The 27,381-nt window shown below is 36.4% G+C and overlaps 1 protein-coding gene and 1 long non-coding RNA gene across 3 annotated transcripts in view; one reads left to right on the forward strand and one right to left on the reverse strand.

Moving 5' to 3' along the window:
- The window catches only part of PRTFDC1 (phosphoribosyl transferase domain containing 1), a 45,044-nt gene extending 17,669 nt beyond the window's left edge, over positions 1–27,375 (reverse strand). For both annotated transcript variants that reach the window (XR_008966492.1, XM_057383999.1), the window contains exons 1-4: positions 27,309–27,375; positions 23,631–23,737; positions 21,572–21,755; positions 4,941–5,006 (exon numbers count right to left, since the gene is read on the reverse strand). Coding sequence is in view for 1 of the 2 variants with exons in the window: in XM_057383999.1 (XP_057239982.1) it covers positions 4,941–5,006; positions 21,572–21,755; positions 23,631–23,737; positions 27,309–27,353 (402 nt within the window). In the remaining variant the exon portion in view is untranslated. The remainder of the gene's footprint in view (positions 1–4,940; positions 5,007–21,571; positions 21,756–23,630; positions 23,738–27,308) is intronic.
- Positions 26,769–27,381, forward strand: part of LOC130584187 (uncharacterized) — a 1,590-nt gene continuing 977 nt past the window's right edge. The window contains exon 1 of the long non-coding RNA XR_008966493.1: positions 26,769–27,100. This is a non-coding gene — a long non-coding RNA (uncharacterized LOC130584187). The remainder of the gene's footprint in view (positions 27,101–27,381) is intronic.

The following is a 27,381-nucleotide window of genomic DNA, read 5'->3' on the forward strand; positions in this document are numbered from 1 at the left end:
CCCATGTAGAAAATGGGATAGGMAGGGTGTAAAGGTTTTTTTATACTTTTCTTCCTCCAGAATAACAACAAAAGAAAATAATGATGAAAAGCAGAACAGATTACCTAAGAAAGAAGTGCAAAGAAAGGTGATTGACTTCAGAGAAGGAAAAAATAGTGWCTTTTGCTTTGGAAAAAACAGTTAAGGATTGCAACTGTCAGAACAATAGACAGTATCAAATCTAATTAAGAAAAAATGCAGAACAACAGAAGTGACTTATGAAGGCAGTTAAGCAGAAGTACTGAAGATTCACGCTTTAAGACACATAAAATCAACCTTTGAAAAGATGAAAAAGGCAAGGCTGATAGGAATAGTGCAAAATGTTGAGGTGAGCGGGGGACAAGACTATTGCCAAAGTGTATAGTGAATTTTGTATACCTTCATTGTCATATAAATTGTCTGTCATGTACATAATGATCTAAAGAAAATGACATTATTGTTTCTGGAAATTTATGGGTGTTACTCTGGAAAGGAATGCATAAAGGGGAAAAATCACAACATTAGTCAAGGCAGTGAATAACGATGGAGAGAATATGGAGAGAACAATAAGAAGTATGGAAGTAACTGAATTCTGAGAAAYGAACTTGAAATGGTGAGGATAATATGTATATAAATCTAGAGAATAAAACATTGTGTTAGACAGCTGCCACATGTATGGTTTATTAAGTTGTGACTTGCTAACATATTTAGGAGGATGATAGAGAAATAGCTCTCAGAACTGTTGCTGGAACCTATGACATCAATAGAAAATGGCTCAGTAAAACAGGAATGAAATGAGAAGCATAAGAAAGTGAGAATGCTTTATGTTTGTGGAACATTCTCCCAAAATATAAGCTGGGCAAGAAAATGGTAGACAGTGGATAAATTTATTTTGGCCAGACTATAAAGGAAGTTTGGAGATTTTATAGCATAAATCCTGTCAGAAGGAAGTGAGGAGTGCTGCATRGAGAATATCTTCTTCTGAGTGAAACTTCTTTTTCTTATGAGCTGATCAATCAGAGTGCTTAAATGGATGGAGTGCTTAAATTAACACAATGAAGTGTAGAGAGAACTCACTTTCTTTTTTCTTGATTGCTATTTACTACCTTCTACACTTCTCTGAAARTGACAAAACCACTGGCAGTCAACAAGATGTACTTAATATGAACAGGGGAATTTATACAGAACATAAGCATTGACAGAATTTCAGAAATTCACTGGCTTCATAGTTGTATAGTACTAACTGTATAACTACTATTTTAATTTGAAGTTCTTACTAACTTAAAATTGAATAAGGATTATTTTTGTTCACATTCTGGGCTATATAAAAATAGGGACAATGACAGTAATATACTAGTCTAATTTTGGCATAAAATATATTATACAACTGTAATAAATATTTAATTGCAAAATGATATAAACTTTAAATTTATGGTTTTATCTAACTTGTCTCATTTGCAAGGAGRCAAGTTAAAGTGTTATAGGAGCTTTTTGGAAGGTTTCAGGACAGGACATATTWTACATGTGGAGTGATATACAGATTGATTCCCGTCAGTGGAGACTTTGGACTACAAAACCAGCTCCAAAGCTCTTTAGACAAAATATACATACATACAAATATAAGACATAAATGGCAGTGATACTCACAACTCTAGTATAGTTGAACCTACTGAAGTTTCTAGATGCTTWAAAATTTACTTTGTTCAAATGTCACAAACACTCGAAAATATGTTAGGAATTTTTACAGTGTTATACAGCATGACTACAGTATTGATACTAAGCAGGGTTATATTGTTTGTTCTTTCACCTCATGTTCATAGATTTTAATTGCCATCTTGCTGTGAAACAGATTTCTGGACAGTAATTAGTTATCTCCCTTTTTCAAAATGTTTTCCTCCTTACAAACATTAATGGTAAATTTTAACCAAGTGAACATTTCAGCTTTGAAGTAATTGCAAATCTAATTATGACATCAGATACTGAGAAACGTCATGTTTACAACATACATGATTAAAGGAGAGATTTTTWAAAGTATATTTTTTCTGGATAGAAATGGTTACAAAGCAGTAGAGTGTTAAACTATATCGGGACTCACTCTTCAAGTACCTTAATTAATGATTCATGCCATGGAAAACTTCATTCTTGCCTCAATGACCTTCTTCACAGAAGAATAATTTCAAATGGGGGATGATTTTCTTCAGGTAACAATTTGGGCAGTTCAGGTCTGTATGCTAACTCTCATAATATTTCTCTTTTTAATGGTTTGGATCATTATACATTTTTGCCAGGCTTATAATATTTTTAGAAACAAAAGCATATTGTAGAGAAGTACAGAGGAGATATTATTCTGAAAAGGTATTATCTTTAACAGCCTCCTTTTAATTACCTTTTAAATTTTTTTGCTTTCTTTAAGCTTTCTCAGAAAAAAAAAAAAAAACACCCCACATTATTATGTACCAGCATGTTCACTCAGTAATCTGTTTTTCCAATAAGCAGCAAAGCACAAACATGCCTGAGTTCTTCACTAAGATTATAGGCTAGTTGAGGTTCCAGATATTATTACTTAATGAAGGACAGTTCAACATCAAAATCAGAATATTTTGTCTGTAAGTTTCAAAACTGTTTACATTTGTTGATGCTTTTGAACTTTATAGAAACTTAATGGAATTTATATTCCAAACCACTCTGGTGTTTTAGAAAACACCTTCCATGATCAGTAAGTTAATGGGATTTAATGCAGTATATTAATTTTTCAATATAATTACAATCTTTTCTTATTAATTACTCCAAGCAGGCAGAGGAAGCATCCAGCTTGCTTGATAGCAGGCAAGTTGAATTCTGTGAGTAAGTCTTCCACAAATTCCCTTGGTGACGTTGGATTGTTACTGAACCGGCAGTTTTAAAAGCCAGCAGTTAAAGAGAGGTACTAAAAAACACTTCAAGGAAAGATTTACATGGCCTGTAGGAGGCTCTGAATCAGCCCACAAATGGCTGATTAGTAAAATGTGCTGAATACTTGCACTAACTGCTGAAGTCAGCAACAGATGGAGGAGYTGGCATCTGTGGACATAAGGCCACTCCTTCACATATCCAACTTTAGACTTGTAAGCATGAACATTTGAGCCTAAGCTTTACATTCCAACTTTTCAAACAGTAAAATAAGTCATAAGGGAAGTCTGTTCACACGTGTTGTAGTGGAAATGCTATTGGATTATTCCTACATCAGCTGTGTCACAGACAGCCCCACACACAAACAAATGCCACACAGACCCTTTGAGTGTCTGCTCCCCGGGCAGACTGGGGTCTCCCCTCCCACTCCACACCCAGCTTCCAGAACTGGGCTCCCTTTCTGAGCAGCAACCGCCTTTATTCCCAAACCACCACCCAAGATCCCAGCCTCCCTGCACAGCAATCTTGAACTCTGTTGTAGCTCAGTCRTCCCCTCAAGCATCTCCTAGCCTCCCTCCCAACGCCAAATTTCGCATCCAGTTCCATATCTGGGAACAGGAGAGCCATGCCATTGAGAAAAAGATTGCCAGGATTTTCATTGTAAGAAAACAATTTACTTAATTTTTTATAAGAGTAGGATTAAATAGGGTGAAATCTTCCTTTTCTTTCATACATATGTGGACACAGACAAATCCACAAAAATCTTGCAAAAAATAATGTTTTGTCCAGTGAATTCAAATGATACTAGAAATGGTATGTCTGGAAATAATACTAATATCTGCAACCATTAATCAAGGAATTTTGGGATTGGAAGACGGGGAAGGAGAGCTGGGCCTGGAGTTTAGAAAAYGTTTGGACTATTTGTGACAGAGAAATGTTAAGTAAGATGAACAGATGCACTGCCAGTTCTGCCTTTGAGGYAGAGAAACACATGCAAAATCATCAGAGAAAAACAGGTAACTCCAGTATTTGAATATTAGAATGYAGCAAATTAATGAATATTTCCCCAGAATATGATTAAAGCTTTAGTGGTAATTTGGAAACAACACCCAGCAGGAGTATTTAGAAGTGTAAATTGAGTACATACATATCACTAAAACATTCTGAGTATAACAGTATTTTAAAAATTTCAGTTCTAGTTGCATCAAAACCTATTTAATATTAATGAAATACTTGAAGTTTTTCTCTTCTTTTTCTTGTGCGCAATAGTACAACAAAACAAATGARTTTGCTAGGGCTCCATTTGAGTGCTTTGAAGAAACTGATATTATCTAGAACTACCTAATAAAACAGTGACTGCACATACAGTGCAAATAACAAGGTAAGTATTATATTGCCTTAATGCATAAGTAAAGAATCCATTTTCTGACCATTTGCCACACAGACCATTTGCCTAATGAAATCAGCCTTCCTTCCTCTTCAAAGTACTGCTTTGTATTACCATGGCTGGATGAAAATATCCTTTTCACTGCCTCAAACCACTGTCTCTCCTTACCACAATGCTCAAGCATAGTGGAGAGTCAGTCATACAGCCAGCCCGATGCTGAAATTAAAAATTCCATTGCATTCTCTGAGTGAAATGTTCCACAACTGAATTTTGTGCAGTAGGCAAAATGATATTAAACTCATATGCTGAATTCAACAGGGATATGCAACTGAGCAGTTTGCTTGTATGCACTCATTGAAAGAGAAAAAACAAGGCTCCATGACATAAACAAGTTTTGCCCACAATTACACTGGTGGTACATGTRCAACTACTGGGAAATCCCTACATAAAGATGGAGAGGCTACATTCTGACCTTTTTGGGCACCTGCAATCTGAAAGCAATGGYGTCATAGCAATTTAATACAGAAGAACAAGTGTATTTGATTCCAGTATTAGTATCTGACAGTCCATATGCAAAATTATATAGGTTTTCTCAAGAATTTTTAGTGGATTTATTTTTTCTTTCTTAAATTTAAAATTAACAAACCTTGCCAGTCAGCTTTGAAAGATCATCTCCTCCCATTATCTGCATATCTTGCATAGACTGATCATTCTGAAAGAAGAAAGATAAAAACTTTGAAGTTGGTTATAACTATATAAAATAAAACTATAAATGTTACTTTTCTTGTAAGTCTTGATTATTAGTCTTGGTTACTAATATTTTCTAATGCTTATTAGTGTTGGTGTACAAGAAAAACACACTCTCAGTTCTTCCTGGGTYTTCCTTCATCTTCTGGTTGTTTGTAAGCTAACATCAAACTCTAGGCTTTATTGAACTAGAAAATGTTGCACCTTTATTTTTAAAATAGTGCTCCCTTGCTTGCTACTTCTTAATATGACAAATGTTGAGTAACGCATTTACCCCTTTCAGARTGGGAGGACAGGAGCATCTCAACACTTGATCAAACACCTGTAAGCGCATTCTTGGTTTGGCACAGTTTTTGGAAACAAAGGCTAAATGTGCTTACATCACAGCTCTTTTTGAAGGAATTCACTCAATTTTCTTCAAGGGAAAAGAAGTTTTGYAAAATTTGTCACCTGTTATCAAAATTATTTTCAGTGTGCCTTACAGTTTCCAGTTTTCTTTGTTAATTCTTTTTCAACTGAYTCAAAGATATACTAATTGAGGTCAATTACTAAATATTGCCAATCAGTTTGAACTAAATGCAACAGAACATTATGTTTTGATTTTCCTATTAAAAAGAGGAGCTTTTTAAAAAAAAATCAGTAAAAATTCTTTGATGCATTTTTACAGACACTTCTAGTTGAAATTCATTCTGATGGAAAATACTCAACCAGTTCTAGCTCCAACTCATTATCAGCAGAACACGAAGTTAAGCTCACGTAAGGGAGACACATGGAAGCCCTGCTTTCAAGGGAAGACAAAAGAGGCCTTAAAGAAGGTAGCAAATTAAAAAATACATGGTCATGGCTATATAAGCTTTTCAGAAAAAGCAAGAGCAAAAATAAAGATAGCTGATGTGGGTTTTTTGCCAAACTGATGCATGTGCTAATCTAATCTCCCTACCCATAGGAAGATAGCATTAGTCCAATTTTAATAATAGSTGCAGTACCACAATGTGACACTGGTTTATGGGTAACACCAGGAAGCTTTACGATTACAAATAAACGGTTACGACTACAAAAACGCCATACTTGAATACTATGCTTTTATTTCATAAATCTGGTGCTCTGAAGTCAAATGTTTTTCCAYGGGTAAAAAGTGGCACATCAGGACCTACAAGCAGGTGAGGATCTACTGGACAAAGGGATTTATACCTCTTCTTCTGCTCCTCCCAAAGCAGGAAAGCAGAGGCTGCACTGGGATGGTCAGAGCTGCCCCACTGTGCAGATGAACCGCACATCCCATGCTCACAGCCAACATGGCAGAACTTCAGGGACTTCCAAGCACCTTTACAGATACCTGATCACAAGCAATCTGGAACTATTTGTGGTCCTCATGAGAATGGATTGTCTAAATTATTCTCTAAATTCATTCAGCCTTCCTGAATAACTGTAAGTAAAGATTGTAGAATTGCCCACRTGAAAATTTCTCCAAGTTTGCATTCCACAGACCCACCAAATGGCTCCCTGGCTTTTACTCAGACTCCACGCAAAACTCTCATACCACAAATTTGTTAAGAGGTCCTTAGCAGTCATTGCTTTAAAAGACAGTTTTTAGACCTGCCTTCACTTCTTCTGCACCGGATCTGGGAGCTTTAGATAAATTTCATGCCGCTCTGATCCGTTTCCTGGGAAACAGAGCTAGAGCAGCAATGAAGGTTACATCCCATATATTTTCTAATATAAGTTTCAATATTTCTTTTACTTTTGTAAGGAAAAACAGAAAAAAAAAGCCCAAACAACAACAAAACAAGCAACTGACTTCCTCAGAAAAGTATTTTAAAACTAAATAAAAAATGGAGATTGAGAAGATTTTAAGTTCTGGCTTAAAAGCTTAAGTCTTTTGTTGTAAAGAAAGGCAGGTCACTCTTCAAAAGTCAGRGATGTATTCAAGTCAAGACTATAATAAGACTATAAAAAGCAGATTGTTTCTAATATCAACCACAGCAYGTGTAACCAAGGCACTGACAAAATATTTTTTCATTTCCAAATGGGAAAGTGTGGAATTTCATTAGCAACCAGCACACAAGAATTACTGAAGAGGCAGTTTGCCCTTAGCTGCTAGTTGAAAAAGAGAGAAAGAAAATAGATAGCAGTGAGGTGCAGTGATTAATGAATTTATTTATTTTTCACTTTAAAAAAAATCTCTTTCAACAGTATTCACAGCAGCACTGTTTCCTTTGCATTTGGTATTTCTGGCTTCAGCTGAAAGGAAGATGCTGAAATAGCATCTTCATTGCTGGCAAGCAGCTAAGCAAACAAAAAAGCCATTGAGAGCAGAGGGATCACAGCATCCCGTCAATCTCCGCATTCACACATCGGCCGTTGGGACACAACTGCACACATTTATGAAAATCCTGGTGTTCTGACTGGAGAATCAGTGCAGTCAGAGGACAAGGCTGAGTATTCACAGTGCCTAAAAACTATATAGTTTTTTATATGGTTTTTCTATATGCCGCTCAGAACCCTCCAGCCAAAGTATTTTCAAAAAATTTAAAGAAATTCCTTGCATTGCACTGGAGAGCAATTCTCTTGCTAAAAAAAAAAAAATAAATTCAGATCATTTATTTTAATGCATTTGTAACTATCTACATTCATCATTTAACTCATGTGGTAAAATACATACCTGCCAAACAGCAAGGCTCAATACGACGGCGTGACATTACCRTGATCCTAATGTTCACATAGATAATTTGCACACTATGGTTGCCATAGGAACCTCCCAGTGCATTTTTCTGAGTTCTCAGTTTATAATCTCAAAATAACACTGCACTAAATGTTAAGTATAAAGTACAATGAATGCCAGGAAAGAAAAAAATCTGTTTCATTCAGCACCAATTAATGTCAATTCAGAACTGTTTGTTTAATTTTCATAGTCTCAAGTCATTCAGAGCTTCTTTCTTTCTTTGGGAGCTKCTCCAACTGATACAATTGAGTCTCTGAGATTTATAAATGCAGAAATAGAAACTGAAGCTTCACTTCCTGTCACCCAAAGTWCCTCTCTAAAATCCCTAAACCCTATCAACTATTTTTTAAAAAAATATTTTATACATTGACTCAGATGGAGACAGYTCTAAATCTGTTTTGGTTAATGTAACACAAAATTTATTGCAGCTGTTTCTGACAAGAAAATGCATTGTGTCACATCCCCACACCTTATCCCAAGCTATATTTAATACTACATTCCTGAATTTTTTCTGTGCTTAATATATCTGCATTTTCCAGGATAAATCTCAGTTTCTTTGGTTTTAATTGTTGTTTTGTGCTTTTTCAGTTGTTAATCTTTATTTTATAATTTTATTTCATTCTAGGAATACTTGCTGAATTAAAGCAAGAAAGTTATTTCCACCACAATTTTTCATGGCACACAAGATAAAASTTTTGCTTTCTATGTAGATTTCTATGTAGAAGTATACATATTTAAATTCCATCTATACTAAGTCATGTGTTTTGAACTGGGTGGGGCACAGAATTATTACATCTCTTTTACATCTCCTGAGATCAACATTTGGACATAGTTCAAGTTACAAGTGAAATGAGTTGGGTGGTCTCAGGAAAATTCATTATAAACAGCATTGCTCATCTGAAAATTGCACCAAACTGTGAACATCTGTTACTCTTCTAAAGAAACAGAATCTGGAATACATTAATACTGAGCTCAGTGAAACAAAGATTCTTTAATCATGGCAAAAAAAAGTAGCTTTAACAAAACCATTTAAATGCATAACTAAATTATGAAATATGCACATAAGTTCATTATCACACATCTAATTATAACAGTCTGCAGARTTTGTATGGAATTTCTTTGAAAATGTCATTATTTTCTTCTCCCAAAATTCATTCAGGGAAACTCAAAACAAAAAAGAATGTGGCCATCAGGCCTGTTCTATTTTGCTTTTGTCCCCTTGGGTGGTACAGCAGATCCTCCAACCTGAGAATTACCATTAGGACAACTCTTTCACACCACAGCATCATTCCATCTCCTATAAYTGGGTTTTCCAGGAAGGTTTTGACCAAAAAGAAGTCAGTGACAGACCATTCAGTTGTCCCTTGGATCTTAGTGTGAAACCAATTTGCTTTGCAACCTGCCTTCGAGAAATACTTCCAAAGATGAATATGTTGGTTGTGGAAATGTCAAGATGGCATCTATATGATCTGCTGAAACCTATTTTGACTAATAGGTAAAGCCAAACTGATATATAAAGTGTAGGCTATGAAATACCCTAAGTGAAGCAGCTGAAGTTGTAATGTATGAGATACTGTACTTCGAAGCAACATACACTTGAATCAATACAATTTTGGGTTTCTTGTCTAAAGAGCAACAGCTAAGAACAGAAGACCTCAAGGGTGTAGAACATAAGCTGTCACAGTTTTCATGGAAGGCAGCTAGAAGGACTATCCAGGCTTAAGAACCAACATTCAGAGGGCAACTAGTAAGTACTGTTAAGCTGGAGACTTGTGCAAATGAGTGGGAACGATATGGATCACTTCCCAATAAAGACTGGAAAGTTTGCCTTCCCTTCCCCAGAATCAAATGTATACYAAAGGCCAGACTGCAACCTCCGGAGTAACACCCACATTCAAAACAGTCAAGTGCCAGGTCACTGATATATTTTTAAGAGGTGCCTTGAATACCTTGCAAACAACCCAGCAATGCTGAGCCAGTCAGGAATCAAATCCAGTAAACACCCACTGCCAGAACATCCCCTTTCCTGCAGGGAAGTATAGGTACATGTGCACTGAAGAACTGACAGCTTTGTACATCTCTGTAAGCTTCAAGCTGCCCTGCTGAGCTGACCACACTACTGACTGTGCTGCACTGAGATTGGCTATTGCCAGAATAACAGATGACAGCAAATTTTAAACTGGTGTAGGTATATATCTAGCAGAGTTCTAATTACCACAGTGTAAGACATATTTTACTTCTGTAAGGATAGAYCTACAATATAACTCAGYTGAAGATTCACTTATTTTTTATTCATTTTCCTCCTTGTTGTTATTCCTTAACTAAAAGCTCTGTCACTCAGGTTTGGAAGTGCTTCAAATTCAGGCTAGTCTAGCCAGTTCCAGGGARGGCCAGAGTTTTGCAATGAGGAAGTTGGCTTTGGACGGAGAAAGACAAACAATGAACTTACTGACAGCAAGGTACTCCTTATCAGCTGACCTGTGGTAACACCTGGCTATGTTTCTTCCCTACTGTAAAAGCAAGGCAGGTCATTCAGTTTAAAAACCACTCTGGGAAACAGTACGCTATTAAACTTAATAAACGGAATTGTTTGCAACCATCTGCTCAGACATTCAGTAATTTTTTGTGTACCAGGACTCCTGCATGCCTTYTCTGTATTTAATCCAAGGAAGGTAAGGTATCTTAAAAAAGGGTCCAACTGTTTTAAATTGAAGTAGAATTCAGACCAGTTAACTTGGCTAATAAGAATTATAAACAATAAATTATTTCATTTTTTAATTTCTGATTTAGCAATTAGATTTTATATACTTGCTTAGTTTTGGTTAAATGGGTTATTTTGTTTAAGAATGAGAAGTAAGATTGCAGCACCACATACAACCATATGGCACAAACAGAACCTGAACACTTAAAAAGATCAGCAAGAACTGGAATCAAGAACATGTGACAACAAAGGTTTTGAATTGTATGTACATCAGAAACACAATAAATCCTCAAAACTCAGGTTAGTTTCCACAGACTATAGTCTGAGATTTCCTTACACTCTTTTATTCTCTAAGATAATATTTAAAACATCTGTGTATGTTCCAGGATGAGAAAAGGTAATAACAACTTCACAGAGCTCTCTTCACTTGTKTAAGGTAAGGTTCAGATCACACAATTTTCCTCCAGAGATGGGAAGCAAATAAATTTTAAAAGAAAGATTTAGGAAGCACACCCTTCAGAACTGCCATAATTCTACTCAGGTACTCCTTCTGAGCTTCCATGAGGCATTGCTAAATGTGTCGACCTTTTGTGATAATAACGTAATACCAGCCCACASTCTTGGAATAGCAGACTTGGGATGCTTTTCCTCCTCGGCTCCCTAAGCCTTTCCATAAGTGTAAGGAAAATTTTCCTCCTGTTTTCATAATGCAAAAGTCATTAAGGTCATCAGTCATGCTATGGCCAACTATACTGGACTATGGTAGGAAAATGTCAGTTTGGATTCAAGTCCACAATAACTGGAGTATGTGCCCTTTACACAATTATTGTTTACCATTAAATGCATGAACATTACAGCAGTGGAACTAGAATTCAYGTTTCCTAGCCTCAACAGAGGATCTCAGCATGCCAGCTGGGACACTACTACCTCCAGATGTACCATCTTGCCACATTTTTTTAGCTGTGTTGTAAATTAATGATTAAAAGTAAATGAACACTGTGAAAAATCATACAGTGAGTTTGTAGCTCCGTACAAAAAACCCTGTCCACCTTGGGAATTCTGCAAGCACAAGAGAAAACAGCTTTCTCTAGAATAAGCACAAAGTACTAACCTTCTGACCCTGACTAACATTAGTTCCTAGGATCTGATGATAAAAGGGAGCTAGAAGAAGAATCTTGAACTTTGTMAAACAGCCACAGGCTGAGAAAACACATAGATAGGTGCAAGCAAGTTTACAGAAGATACGTCTGATAAAAACCTCAAATGCTTAGTCCCTTCCAGTAATCTCGAGTTTAGTGTATCACTGACTCTCACAACTCAGTAGCACTCTCTTCCATACCACTGTGTTTAGTCCCTTGGCTAATGACAACTTGGAAACCTTTAACAGCACACATATTCTTTGTGAATTTTCTTGCAAGGTCATTTTACAGTATCCTTTCTTTATTTAAATATTTTAACTTCTGTCTATCAAATGAGGGAAAAGAATTTTGTATTTTGTCTAACTTTTGTCACACAGATCAGCACTGCAATTACAGAGGAGTTTCTGTTATTGCCATATTCTTTTAGAGCAATCCTTTTGGTTTACGCCTTACAACCCCGCTGGGATGTGACACTGCATGAACACTACACGTTACGATCTGTTTTAAGAAACAGCATTTAAGATGCCAGTAAAGGGGAGTCATAGAATTCCCTGAGAAAAATTAGAACTCTCCGGCTTCTTTTAATTAATTGTGTCCCATTTCAGATCTTAATATGAAAATCTCACATATTAAATGGTATTTCTAGCATCCAAATAATGTGRTATTTTTCCAATGTGTGAACATGTCACAGTACTTTCAAACTCTTCAGATCTTATTTTTACAACAGGATTAGCAACCATGAAGTTCTGGACCTTTCTTACACATAAGGTCCTATCTCCCTGTCACTGTAAAATCTATGAAACAAAGKGACATTTAGTACTGCTGTAAATGCAGTACTAACTAAGTAGTAGACTGCTTGGTGTATTTTTTGCAGAATATGAAACAAAACATTTTACTRGAACTAAACTTCAATTTTTAGGCTTTGTAAGAATCCACTTCTTTACAACAAATATTGTTTCCAGGGGAAKCGAATTCTTTCAAATGATGAACAGTTAGATGCTTCTAATAAAAATCCCTTGATGCTTTGAATCTGTTTCAAAAGTGATCAATTTTAAAAACATCTACATCTTAAATGTTAAGATGTTCCAGAAACCTGGATTGCTTAAAAATACCAAAGATTTAAGCTCACAAAAAAAAACCCTTTTTAAAAAAAGGAACTTCATATCTAAAACTCTTAGTACATAGAAGCTATACCCTAGGTAATATACTGTAATCCAAGCTGTTTATTTCAAATTGGAAGACATTTTTCAAAAGAAAACATTACAGCTTGGAAGAAAAATGTGACCCTTGGGGAGACAAATTTCTCAAAAAATATTTTAATACCTCTGCRGAGTTTACATTAGATCTGGAAACCAGAAGAACACAGTACCAACCCACAATATAGGAAAAATGCTTTTTTTAATTTAAGAAAAATAATTCCACAGCTAAAATTCATCTATCAGTATGAAGGAAGGTAATACCTAAGCAGAAAACAATAGATACAAATATAAAGCATCTTGAAAATAATRTATTTACTTGGTTTAATATGCCCCATAAATTCTTTAAACAATAGTTTGGTATTTCTGAAAAGATGTAGGATGGCTCAGTATTCACCCTGCCTTCAGTGCCACATCTGCTCTAGTTCTGTCCCCATGGCAATCAGGCCACTTCCTACTCAGTTCTCCCTTGGCTGAGCTGTTTGGTTCCCAGAATCTTTCATATGTGAGTCACTGAAACACTTACTCATACTTTCAAAAAATCACTAAGAATTCATATGGTGCTAACATATTCAAGTGATGTGTAGGTGTGTTATCTGATGCATACAGTTACAAAGATCATCCTCTATGAGTAAGTTTAGCATTAGAGATAAACTTGATAGATAGACTTATTAYGACCTTTCCTGAACTATGCCCACAAATGAACACCTACTTCCATTATTAGAAGCATCCCAAGCCCMTAAGCAGTGTCCAACAGCAAAATACTATGTGTTTTATTTTAAATAACTAAAGTCAGAAACACTTTCTTCCGTCTTACACTCAAGACAGCCTTGAACAAGTGATGAGATAAATCTGGGCTCCCATATCTCACAACTCTGCCATCACGTTAAATGGAAGCTGCAGATGCCATGTAGGTGAAAGGAGAGCATCTGCCTCCAGACCTAAGAAGTTTCAAGATYCTGACTTTTAAGTTCACATTTTATTCCATTTAGTATGGCCTTCTCCAGTTTATCCTAGAATATTATGAAAACTAGCCCAGTTCACACAAATAACTTGGGCGGAAATAGCCACACTCCTGATACCTTTGAGGAGCATCTCTCAGATAAACCAGAGGATGAATATGAGGCTTGCACTCATGGTAGTGAGGGTCCCTGACTATGGGCAGACTCCTTTTTCCAGCAAGAACTGTGCTGACTAAAGAAGTTACAGCCCACACGCTGTCCCCATCTGCTTSTAAGTCTCCCTCTGGCAGGGGCTGTTGAGATTCATGTGTGCATCTGGGTCACTGAAAATGAATTCAGTAAGCTCAAGAGGTCCAAATAGAAAGTCTCTCACAAGTGGTATCATCTGGGCTGAAACAGGTTAGGGAGTGCTCAGAAGTGTGASTGGCTGGAGGGCACTGCAGACCCTGAGGAATGAACTGGAGATGGTCAGTGCTCCAGCCAGTGCAGATGCAATCAGTAAAGAGATCCAACTGCAGTGTTTGAGTTTTCACATCAAGCCACTAACTGTCTGTACCTGATGTGCAGATTAATCTGGCTGGAGAGTTTACTCTCAAAGTGCCTGATTTGTACTGCTATTCTTGTAACACCACCCACAATTTGACCAATGAGACTGTCATTCTTCTCATTAATCTTTTGTGAATTTCTTTTAAAAGTCCATTAGCTAGCTACAAGAATAAGCTTTTGGGATGACTTCCACTACTAACACATTTTTGGCTGTTTCTCTGAAAAGCTTGAGTGTCTCTGAGGCTGATATTTTGCAGTAAGATACTGCTGCATGTTGATTTTTTTTTTCTTCTTTCATGAAAAATATTCTATTTTTAAACGAGTCTTAACACTTGAAAAAGAACACTTGGACACAGTTTAGAGAACTGTGAATTGTACCCTCTCCAAGTATTCAATTCACAAAAAATATTATCTCTTTCAACTGTTCGTCACCTTTTAACCATCTCAAGTCTAAGTTTGAAAAAACAACTGAGGCGTAAGAGATGCAGAGAGTGCATCAATGCCTACTTAAGATTTGGAAGTGTCTTTGGCTTGGAGCTGTAAAAGACCTTTCATTCACTTGTTTTAGTAGGTTTGGGCATCTCATGGAACTTCCACTCAGAAAGATACTACTACTTCAGGATGTAAATGCCATTTTATCCATTTATGGACATGGAAAGTGCACAGAGATAAAATCCCTTTGCCTATTCTAGTATCAGGTTTCCCAAATCTCTCATCATTGGCTTGCACATAAGACATCTCTCTGATAGCACCATCTACAATCAACAGAACATATTTCTCAGAATAGCAACAATTTTAAGGTATAGATCCCTGACACTGGTAGCTTCTATGGAATAAATGATATCATGTTTTTGCTGCCCATTAGCATCTAAAACCATATCATGCTGCAAAATTTTCTGTGTAGTTGTTCACTGTCTACAGAGCTGACTGCAAGACATATATCTGAAAAAGATTAAGAGTATATTTTAGTTTYTGAATGTCTAGTACACATACAACCTCTCTCCAAATTAAATAAACCACAAATTACCAGTTTTCAAATTAAAGCACAATTTGTCTACACTGAAGTTATTTATTTGCATGTCAAATTTATAATTCAGAGATAATTTGGAGTTCAGTCCCATGAAATTATGGTAGAACTTGTCTTTAAAGTTGACAGGAATTCACTCTACCAGGTAGTCTCCAATTTGTAATTTTTTCATGGCCACTCATCAAGAAGATGATGCAGTCATCAGCTAAACCGTGTTCATGAACCAAAATAAAGGGGACTCACAACCTGCYCAAGAAAAAAACCTGTAAGTACAAAAAGCAATGTGAATTCTCTTTCATCTTAGGACACACATTTTTCTCAGGAGATCATAAGTTGTGTTTTCCTAYGTGACACACAGGAATGGAGATAAACAATCATTGTAACATAGGTGTAGAGTCTAAGTATAGACATGAATCACTAGGTTGAAGCAAGACATTTATTTCTTTTGCGTTGTTATATTAATAAAACAATTTTGAGGTTCTTTGCTTTTTTAGGATCAGGATTTCAACATATAGTTTTCAAATACAAAGTTCATAGTGATCTTAAAAAAGCCAAGTTACATACAGTAAAATTAAACTGAATAAAAATAGGTTATGAAAAACGGGACTGTACATTTTATACCACTTTGATTATAGTCTGATGCCTCATGCTGTTGAGTCTTTTAGGAATTAAGTACACTCATCTGGTGTATAAGAAGGAAACCTGCATGGCAGAAAAATAAATCATTTTACTACATTTACCMAGCTTTCAAYTTACTCATTATAAAATGAGTTTCCYTCTGTTTCCTTACTCCTACAGTAGAGAGATTTAACAAAACCATTTACTGAGATGGCTTCATATAGCAAAAACATTCAGATTTCTACTGAACAATGCTTGTTTTGTTGCTTGTTTTCRGATTCTTGCAGCATTAATAGTCCTGTTTATGCCAAGACTAATAATCAACAKTTGTAAATATGTTTCAAACAACTGGAGGCTGAAGAGGAAACAGATCATATCAATGGATTTGTTTGTGAACAGAATTCAGTGCAACCATTGTGCATGGATTACAATTCAGCAGTCACATTTTTACATTTTTTTTATTAGCTATGTTCTGGAAACCATAAATAATATATTCATTTTAAAGAATTACATGAATTGACCAAATCCACATAACCATCTRGAAGTTTCCTCTGAAGTTCATTCATATTTGGAGCATCACACACATCTCTGGGCAACCTGTTCCAGTGTCTCACCGATTTTATCATAAAAAAATATTCTCCCTTATATCTAGTCTAAACCTATCCTCTTTCAATTTAAAGGCCTTTTCCCTTGTCCTATTGTTCCATGGCCTTGTAAATGTCCCTCTTCACCTTTCTTGTAAGGCCCCTTTGAGGGACTGGCTGGCTGCTTTAAGATCTCCCCAAAACCCTCTCCAGGGTGAACAACCCCAACTGAGCCAGCCTGTCCCCCTGGGAGAGGTGCTCCAGACCCATGATTGCCTATACAAATCTTCTCCAGACCCCCTCCAGACCCATGTCTTTGCTGTATAGAGGACTCCAGAGCAGGATGCAGTACTTCAGGTGGGGTTCCAAAGTTATTCAAAATAACAGTTTGTCATAATAATGCCATTTAAAATAACAGAGATGGTTGGTCTTCTGCTACTTTAGTCCACYTGTACAACCAAAGAAATCACAAAAGACTTCAGGAAAAGTATCAATCTCATTCTTAGTTTACCTCTCCATTGTTTTCAGTGAAGAAAGGTTATACCACCAAGATTCACCTGCCCTTCCCCAAGATGTAAGCTTTACTATCATACCTATTTAGTAAAATACAGTAATTAAGAGAATTAGATAGACATCTATGAATAACCATATGGGAATACTAAACATTTCACAAGAACAGGTAGCAATGCATGAAGAGAGCACACTGGTCTGCCTAATAAAAGTGTGTTGTTTCTCCTCTCTTCCATTAGTCCCCACCATCAGTTTCAACAATGACTCTTATGATTCCTTCCCTTTTTAGCTTCCATTATCTATCCACTGAAGAAGTGTTAATTCACATGCCTTTACCKTTTCTGTATCAAGATGTTGCTGAGAACTTCTCAAAAAGTCTGCATACTTTCTCTACTTCTTAATTTTTCCAATTACATTTCAAAATTGAGGTTTGACTTAAAGATCACATTTGGCATAGCCACGGAGCAGGATTAGGTGATATTGTTGCATCTCTTAGTAGGGGATTAGACTTGCTAAGCCAGAACATCCTCTTCTGTCTCAAAGTGTAATTCAACCTTTACCTTTTCAGCTTGTCCTAAATTGTCTCTTCCACACTGAACAAAGCTCTAATTATTGTTTATGAACAGTCTACTCTTCTGCTACAGTTCTYATGGTATGTTTTTTTACTCAAATATATCCTATTCAGCCCTTCTCTTCATGACATCCACTTCCTTCTATTCTTTTGTTCACTGTCTGTTTTGGTCCTTCCTCAGATATTCTTTCTTGTCTAGTCCCATCATTTAATTCAATACACCCTAGTAATACATCTTCCTAATTCCTCTGTTGCACTTCCTTCTGATTTCTTCCTAATTAGCTCTTCAATCTCCTAAAGTTATCAATATCACAAATGCATTACAGAATTTGATCCAGCATCTGTTCTGCTAGGGTCTTATTCTCCTTAGATGACATTCCCCAACTCAATTTCTTCTACCATTACTTTTCATCCTTTACTTTAACATACCATGCTTCTGAAAATTATTTTRAAATCTTTCAATCTGAAACTCTCACCCCTTTTCAACTTCAGAACTCCGTTTCCCTGTGGAGGCATAATCACCCAGGAGAAGATTCAGTATAGTAAAAATTGAGTACAGTAAATTTTATTCATCAAGTTTTAAATTAAAAAATCTCTGCAGTCAATYCCACTGTTCCTGACTTATATTAAAATCCAATATCTTAGAACTTAGCATCTAAAAAATTGCCAAATTCTATCAGTTCTCATGTCAGTGTTTCCAGAATACAGAGTTTTCCCCTAAAACTTGGCCTGCATCTTTCTATAYAGTCATCATACTTCACAGAAGGACTATTTTACTGCTTCTTACTCTACCCACTATTCTTCTTGMCTAGCTACTTTCAAGTTCATTCCAAAAAGTGTATGTTTTCTCTTCTCTGCCTCTTAAAACYCAGAGCTGCTGCTTCTCATTCAGATTTCCATCTGGAAAATGGATTTCATTTTCCTCTCCATTTACTTCCTGACTCTTATCCTTAACTCTACATGATGCTTCCTATCTGTTTACTTCTGAAATCGTATTTTCTAACACACATCTTGAAGCTTTCTTTTAATCTGCCCTTTGTAAAATACAGGAAAGTTTCTCACAAAAATGTAAACATGTTCAGGCACATATGACAATATTTTGCAAACCAGATAAAACCATCCTGATTATGGAAGTACAAGTAGCCAGTCATCTTATTAATATTCAGAGAATCTAGATGTACTATGCTTTTTTTCTTTTTTTTTAATCAATTCATTTGCATGAAGAAATTAAACAAAGAAGATAAATGCCCAGCTTTCAGCTACTTAATATGAAAGCAGATCCCAAAGTACTAATTAAGTATAAATTAAGAAGTCTAAATTTTGGAATATTATGACAGGTTTGAAAAACAAAGAGCCATACAAAGCTGGTCATATTTGCAATCTCCTTTTCCTGTAATCATGATGGTATGGAAAACATCAAAGTACAACATTTTCCACTGATACTTTGTAATTAAAGTGTACTTTCACTGATACCAAGACCTGACTCTGGATCACAATTACAGCCCATTTTTGCTATCCTATTAAACCAAGAAATCACACTTTGAATTACAACCCCTAAAAATCAACTAACCTTTGAATATTGAAGATGGAATGAGACAATACAAAAATCCCATGMGTTTGAGCTGAAATTAGTTGTTGGATATAAACAGCTGGAAGGGGGAGGGGACACATGCCTGAAGGAAGCATATTGAGAGCAGCAGGACTCCCTTCAGGAGAGAAAGAGAGAACAGTTAGTAAAAGGAYGCAGGATAAATAATGTGAGAAGAACAGTATCTATAAATGAAAAAGGGACAAAAAGAGAGCAGCAATAAGTCTTACTAGAAAGTGGAACAGAAAACACAAAGGAAAGCAAAGGAGTGGAACTGGTGATGCTCCAAGATTTTTAGTAGAGTCTTATCTCTAAAGTTGTAATTATTTAAAGTGTAAAACACTGAGAAAGATACATTATTACAGAAWAAACTATAATGGGAGATTTGGGAGYTTCACATAAGGCTGGGATAAAGAGTCACTCAAACTAGGCACAGCAAATTTCTCAAGTGTTCTGAGCCCAGCTATGTTGACAAGGGAACATTCTCCAAAACCTGCAATTGCACAGGACACAATAGAAACTCAAGATGCAAAGGATGGCAGGTATTGGTACTGGTATTTTAGTCAACATTACATTTATATATATCTCATGGACTGAATATACCAATATTAATGTAATTTCAAATTTCTACTGCAGTGTCATTCAGCCTCTCAAGACCAGACAGGTATCCAAATCTAATCCAAGCACTAAATCAGGRACAGCTTCAGCCTCTAAGTACATAACACCTGTTTGGAAGTACATATAATAAAAAAGAATATATTTTCAAAAAAAACAGATTCAAATGAGTTCTTGGGAAGGTGCTACCTTTCTCATACCGCATGAGACTAGGACCCAAAATATGYACAGCCGCTAAATGCTAAGATTATCTAGGATTTATTATTGGTAATTGCACCTTTGCATAATAAAATTTGTAGTGCTGTTTCAGCTTAACATAAYATGCTTTTACATTATTTCCTAAGCTAAAGATACGAAAATATCCAAACTTTTGCAGCACACATCTCCCGCCACTCATTTGTTATGGGTTAGTATGGCTAGTAAGACTTGACCCTAAGGAAAGAAATTTTAGAACAAGGATATCTGCATATGGATAAGAGATAACCCTATAGGAAAAGCACGTGCATTACCTATATGCCAGATGCAAAATAAAACCCAATTTAAGTAATTCCATTATTTGCTCAGCAGTATTACTGAAGTGCTATCATAACTATGCAAAAAAATTAAGYAAAATTTCCATGTGCCATTATGTGAGACAAAAATTATAATTTAATTTAATAATTATGTCTGTAATACTGTTGAAWACCTAGAAAATATATAATATTAGTATTTCACATGTGCTTCATAGAACTAATTCTTGACACAGATGTCCGAGGACCAAATTCTAACCAAACGGCTGCAAAAGGTTCTCATTCACTTTTCTTTCACAATGAAAAAAGTTAGACTGGATCTGTGAAATTTAAGAAGTTTTTAGTCAGTGAGGTCAGAAGAAAATGCCAGCCAACAAACATGTGGAAAGGGTGTAGAGTTATTGTGGGAACTACTGGACATAGCAAGTTACAATTCTGCAAGACACCATATTATCACTCCATTTCTTTAGTATACTTTCTCAGACATTTCTACAACTTACTTGTAGAAATGTTCCCTCACTATGAAACATGCACTGYAAGGCAGAATATAAATTTACAACTTATACCATAAGAAATTGTAATTACAGGTTCTAAAAAAGGGATGGTCATCTCCCTATCATATCCTCACTGACAAGAATGAATTATTATTGCATAATTTCCTCTGAAGATAACAGGAGATCTKGATGATTACTTCAACACTGGTTTGATTCAATGGCTTGTTTCATTTTCTTGTAGAACACTATCATCATCTGGTGGTATATTTTGCTACTATGTAAACTGCATGCTATGAAGATGAAAGAACTTTATTTACTTAGCATTAAACATTTAGAAGACATATTTAGAAGAAGACATAGATTTATCATCTTTTAGTTATGAGTTATGCCAAACTATGTGGGGGTGGAAAATGAAGTAACATGAAATTAACTTGACAGAACAGTAAAGAATTTTGAGAACAAACAGGATGCCGACACTTTACATGAACAAAATTTKAATATTTCTCTGCCCAGAAGTAAAAGACAGACTAAAAAAAAACAAAACAGCTCAAGGATACTTCATATCCTCATTCATACTACCTACACAGCATAAGGCATAAAAGTTTTTAAAGAAAACCTCACAGGTTTTTCAAACAACAGTATTTTTCACATAGTTTTTTAATAATTGGAGGTGGGGATCTCATAGGCAAAAGTCAACTACTTATTACAACATTCAAYCAGAATCTACATAAATCAGTTGTTGACTTACGTGGTAACTTTTCAGTCTAACAAAATCRACTTTCATGGAGATGAACCTTTCTGAGTTTCTGCTAAGATTTTTAATGTGCTCCACAAGATCAGCACAGAACTTGTAGCCACCTTTGAGGACACAGAGAACCACAATATCATTGTCTCCAATGTCTTGCACAATATCTTTGGCCAGTCGTTCTGTCCTGGGAAAAAAAAAAAAAATAAGGAAAAAATAACATTAGATGCAGATGGTACACTTTACAAACAAACACTGTGGTGAGTATAAAGCTTGACTGACATTGTTTAAGTGTCTTGACTTCACAGAATCACAGAGTCATGTAGGTTGGAAAAGAAATTCAAGATCATTGAGTCCATCYCTTGACTGATCACCACAATGTCAGCTAGACCACAACAGTAAGTGCCATGTTCAGTTATCTCTTGAACACCTCCAGGAATGGTGGCTCCACCACCTTCTGGGACAGTCTATTCCAACACTTGACTGGGTTTGGATACAGCTCACAGAAGGCAGATGCAAAGTGATGCATGCATGCATGATGCAAAGCACTTGAGTCTGGTTAACCTTAAATGCATAAATTCCTCAGCTATACAAATTGGAGCTATACATCTCAGTATATGCTGGACTCTTAAATGTGTCAGAGACTTGGGAGAAAAGAATGTGAGCTAGCCTTCCATTTTACCTCATAGGAATTATCAGTATAAAATRTACCTGTACAAACGCCTAACTTGTTATGTTAGTTACAGCAAAGGAACAACAAATTAAGTGAAAGACAGAAAAGACACACACTGATTGGCTTTGGAAGATGCTATCCCTACAATTTTAATAAAAATATGCATAAATACTAGAAAGAAATACAGCATCAGTCAAAAGCTTACAAAGAATGTATATCATCACTATTTTGTACAGCTCACTGTTTGATACAGCAGAAGAGTGCAAAGAGCTTCAGTGACTTGTTCAAGGTCACACAAAGGGAAATAATTGAGTGAATGCTCCAGTGAACTCAGAATTGTGGGGTTCCCAAACCTGTCTTCTCTTTGACAATTCTGCATTGCAAGCACGATATGGCAGATGACTGGAAACAAATGATACACATTTCTGCCATGCAATGCTACATAAACTTCCAAGATAAAAATAATAAATATGAATCTTAACAATAAATGTAAATAATAAAAATTAAACTTACAGATAGCATTTCTAGACCTACAGTAGGGTACTGGGATATTTCTAGATGTAATGTAATATCAACAGGAAACAATATCATTTGATGTTTTGAGGAAAAATGACTCAGTGTATTATATTCTGTAAATATTTACACTGGAAAATTCTTTGATAGCACTCTGAATTAGATTAGCAGTTTCAATGAGAGTGGACTTGTTGACAGGATAAACTGTATTAAATAATTCTATCATTTATCCCATGTCATTCATTATTACATAAATACATTGATTCAACTTTAGTGAAATCTGTGCATGGACCAGAGAAGAATAAGCTCTAGACTGAAGATAACATACTAAGTATGGGAAATAGCTATTGCTTCATTTCCACATCTTTATATTTTTAATGCTCTAGTAAATTCCATAGAGCAAAAATTAGTATTTTTTGATTTGAGAAGTAGAAGATACAAAAACATTAGATCATCTTGCTTGATCACAAATATATAATTCTTTTTAGTGTTGTAAGAATGAGGATCACTTACTTTACCGAAGAGCAATAAAACAGCCTTTTATCAACTTTTACCAAGCCTGAGAATAATGGGGAAAACCTCTCATTAAGAAACATTTCTTTGATGAATTTTCATTTTTTTATGCTGTTCCTCAGATTGTCTGGAGCTGAAATTTCCAAGAATTCCAAAGACCACTTTGTATGTTCAAAGTGTATGAACACCAGCACAGATAAAAATGTAGTAATTTTAATTTCTAAATAAAAATACCCAAGTTTTTAACTTAGAATATTTTAGGAAAAAATTTATACACACGCTGTATATGAACGACAGACTTTATAAAAAAGGATAATCCTACTGACCAAACAATTTATTCAGTAACATTCAAACTACACATACCTGTCAACAATAATGCCATGAGGTATGAGCACATATTCCAGATCTCCATAGTAGTGCTGAGGATAAGTGAACAAATCCAGACTGTATCCAGGCCAATTGTCTGAAATCTGAATATCAAATAGTACTGTCAAGAAAACGTCATGATGTTTGACATTATCTGATACAAAATCAGCATTCTAGTACACTCTATTGTATGTATTAATTGTATGCCTTACTTTCTTCCAGTTATAATTTACTATTTTACTTTTCCCATTAATTGTTTCACTTCTCAGTTTATCTTAGAAATCAAATTGCTATAATTTTTTGCTCACAGAATATGGGAAATTTYGCCAGAAATTACAAACAAATAGATAGACAAAGGAAACACTCAATACTAAACTAGTGGCAAAAGTAAGTTTCAAAGTACTTCTAAAAWCAAAATGCAAGAGTAATATTACCAGTAAGAAGGGCTTCTCCAGTGAGAGGTTCAGAGAGTGGAAATAAAAGTCATAAAATTCTGCATAAAAATTGCAGTTTAGAATGACTTAAAACTCCTAAATAAATATTTTACAGATGAAACAGTAGATATGGAGAACAATTTATGTGGTTCATGCATGATAYCTGTACAAATTAGTGGAAGACAGTACTTCTTGGTAAAGGTGAGGTTCTTAATTTAGGTGTCATCAAAGATAAGTGATTACAAAAGGTTTGCATCTTGCCTAACTATCAAACTAGTCTGTAAATCCACATATTTACAAAAAAAATATTTTGCACACTTAATATAAATTTGTTTTGTAAGTATCAGAAAAAGAGATTAGATCTCACAGTATACAATGGTAATAGAGATTAAGAAGGTCAAAATTAGCCAAAAGTTGAAGGCTTCAGAAAGCTATGAAATGCAACATCATCAGCACAAAAACTGAGCAAACTCCAAAACAAACATTATCCCTCTTCCTTATGAAAGACAAGATCTGCAGGTTCACAAGGCATGTTGAAATCACTACAAAGTTTTGCTTCAATACTGGTTCAGGACAAAAAGTGGCACTTAATAGGTTTTCCTTACAATCATATTCCTCAAGCCACATATTGTCTTTCTACRGCTTGGCTGCATGAATCTTGAGTAAAAGAAATGGTGATAAACTTGCCTTTGTGCAGTGCATGCCTCAACAGAATTTTTGCTACAGATAGTCTTGAAAGCACCATCACTGAAACTAATCTCTGCTTACCATTTTACAGTAGAGCAATAAACTGTTTCTTACAAACATTTTGGCTAACATAACATATTTGATGTTGAGCTGTTTCTCCACATCTGCTCTTTAATTCAGACAGCCMTTCCTCAAACTGCACTCAAACACTGTAGTGCCTTGTGGATTTTGGGTTGYTTGGGGGCTTTTTTTGCATATTCATTGACAGCTACAGACACCTTGACCCRCATGTTTTCTTAACTCTACCCAACAATTTCTGCATCAAAAAAAAGTTATTCGTTGGCAACTGCTACTGAACATTTGCCCATAAAGGGCATGACTGGGAGACAATTGGAATCAATGAAAGCTTTTCCCTGACTTGCACAAGCCTTGAAACTACACAAAAGAAAAAAAGTTACTTAGTTGTGTTCCTGATTTCCATAGAAACAGGAGRTTATAAATATGCTCCTTGGCAAGGTTTTTAATTAGAGGCAAATCTTGCTCCAAAAACATTGCCGCAGTGGGCCTGGAAAGACTCTTTTCCTATCTACTTTTTCAGGGCATAGTGGGGGCTGAAACTTTTTAAACATTTTGTASCAAAGAATGATCCGTCCAAAAGTATTTTAATGCAAACTGAAACAATTTCATTAAGTATTGCTAACACCCACTATCAACACCTAGCCAAGGTTACTTATTTCTGCATTCTTGTCAAATTGCATGGTTTTAGTGCAATGCAGAAGATAAATTAGATAGATGGAAACTGCTCCAGAATTCATACTAACCAATTACTTTTACATAGGTTACAATATGTCCTTTAGGAAATGGGATCATGATGAAATTTTGATTCTCCCATTTATCCTTCTAGTTCTCTAGCAAAGCAAAACATAAACTGCACAACTTCACAATAATAATAAAGTTCTTGTTTTAAAATGCTTGCTGGCATTTGATAAATACGATGAAATTCACATTTACTTCCAAATTCATTATTTGCCTGATACAATAGTCTAACATTCTTCTTTCTTTTGAACAGGCACTTTCCATCAACAAGGCTTAGAAATCCTCATTTACCCTAAAGCTATTCACAGTGTTATGYTGTAAGACAATTTACAAGTAACTGTAAAATCTTATGACTTTCTGTTTGAGAATTTAAAAAGCCCTTGAAAATATGAAGGAAAAAAATCTGATTGTTTCAGAAAAAAAAGCAGTATTCAACTGGATAAGTAAACACATATACTAAATACATCAGCACCATTRTGTGTAAAAAAAGTCCTACAGTGAAAGAAAGACCTAATTTTAAAGTCCAGGCTTTGCATGTTTGAATAGYCCAGCACATCTTCTTCAGCAACTCTTTAAAAAGTTGATGTGAATGGATATAAACAGGAATACAAATACATGGCAATACCCAAAAGTGTTCTGCTGAGGCCTAAGAAAGAAGCTGAAGACATTCAGCTGAAGACTGGCAACACCTTTGGAAGAATGTTGCTGGTTTTGTTGTCTGGCGAAGTGAGCACAGGTAGGTTTGAACACAGGCTTCAGCTCAAATCGAGCATCAACCTAAGTCCAGCTTCTGTAACTTAAATGATGCTGCACTGGACTTACAGCTGGTTGGGTTTTTGGGGGGTTGAGCAAAAAAAAATAAATCAGTACAGCAGAACATGGTTATGCACATTCACGTCCTTCTCCGCAATAACCTCATGTTGCTTTAGCCATATACACAGTCACCCCCTTTAGGAATGTCATTCATTGCATAGGTGTCAGGAGAGGTGGCTGACGTGTGGTGTGTTCACCAGAACTTGAACACACTGAGATGGGTCCTTCAGAAGGGGGATGGAGTGGACARTGTGACCACTGCCTACACTGGATCATGATCTGGGCAACTGCCCCATGGATTTTCTGTTAAAATCCTAATGCCACATTAAAATAAGAACATACCTAATGTGCTGGCAGTGATGACATTCGCTTCACAGGAGAATCTGGTTCACATTCATTCATTCATTTTTTAATCATTTATCCATCCCCACAGGCACTCCAAACGCACTGCCAAGGTTCGGTCTGTTCCCCAACCCGGTGAACACGGGCAGCCCAACCTGCTTTCACGGCGCCCGCAGACCCCCAGGCGCCTCTCAGAGCTCCGGTGGGAGAAAGGCACCTCGGGATCCCTGGGGATTCTCATCCCCGTAACTCAAGGAGCCTGCTGAAGCACAGCCACGGCCACAGGAGCCGCTCGGGTGATTCCGGACCGTGTTTTCACGGCGGAAGCCAAAAACGCCCGTTCCCCTTCGGCAGCCGCCGCGGGACCGGCGCAGGGTGAGGGGACGCGGCCCAAGCGCCGGCCGGGGGGCCCGGAGCGAGCGGGGGAAGGGAAGGGAAGGGGAGGGGAGGGGAGGGGAGGGCGTGGAGGTTCAGCACAAAGCGCCGGAGAGCAGTGGGGGAAACGGGTCCGGGGAGCGGGGAGGAACCGCGGCCGGCGGGGGGGCGAGCGGCCGGGGCGGGCCGGGCCGCGCTCCGCATTTACCACAACGCCGCGGCCTCCAGCGCTGCTCCCGCCCGGCCCCGCCATGTTCCTGCGCGCGCCCGCCCGCCCGAGG

This window comes from Malurus melanocephalus, unplaced genomic scaffold (assembly GCF_030028575.1).
Source record: "Malurus melanocephalus ecotype Western Australia unplaced genomic scaffold, MMel_1.1 scaffold_14, whole genome shotgun sequence".
NCBI lineage: Eukaryota > Metazoa > Chordata > Aves > Passeriformes > Maluridae > Malurus > Malurus melanocephalus.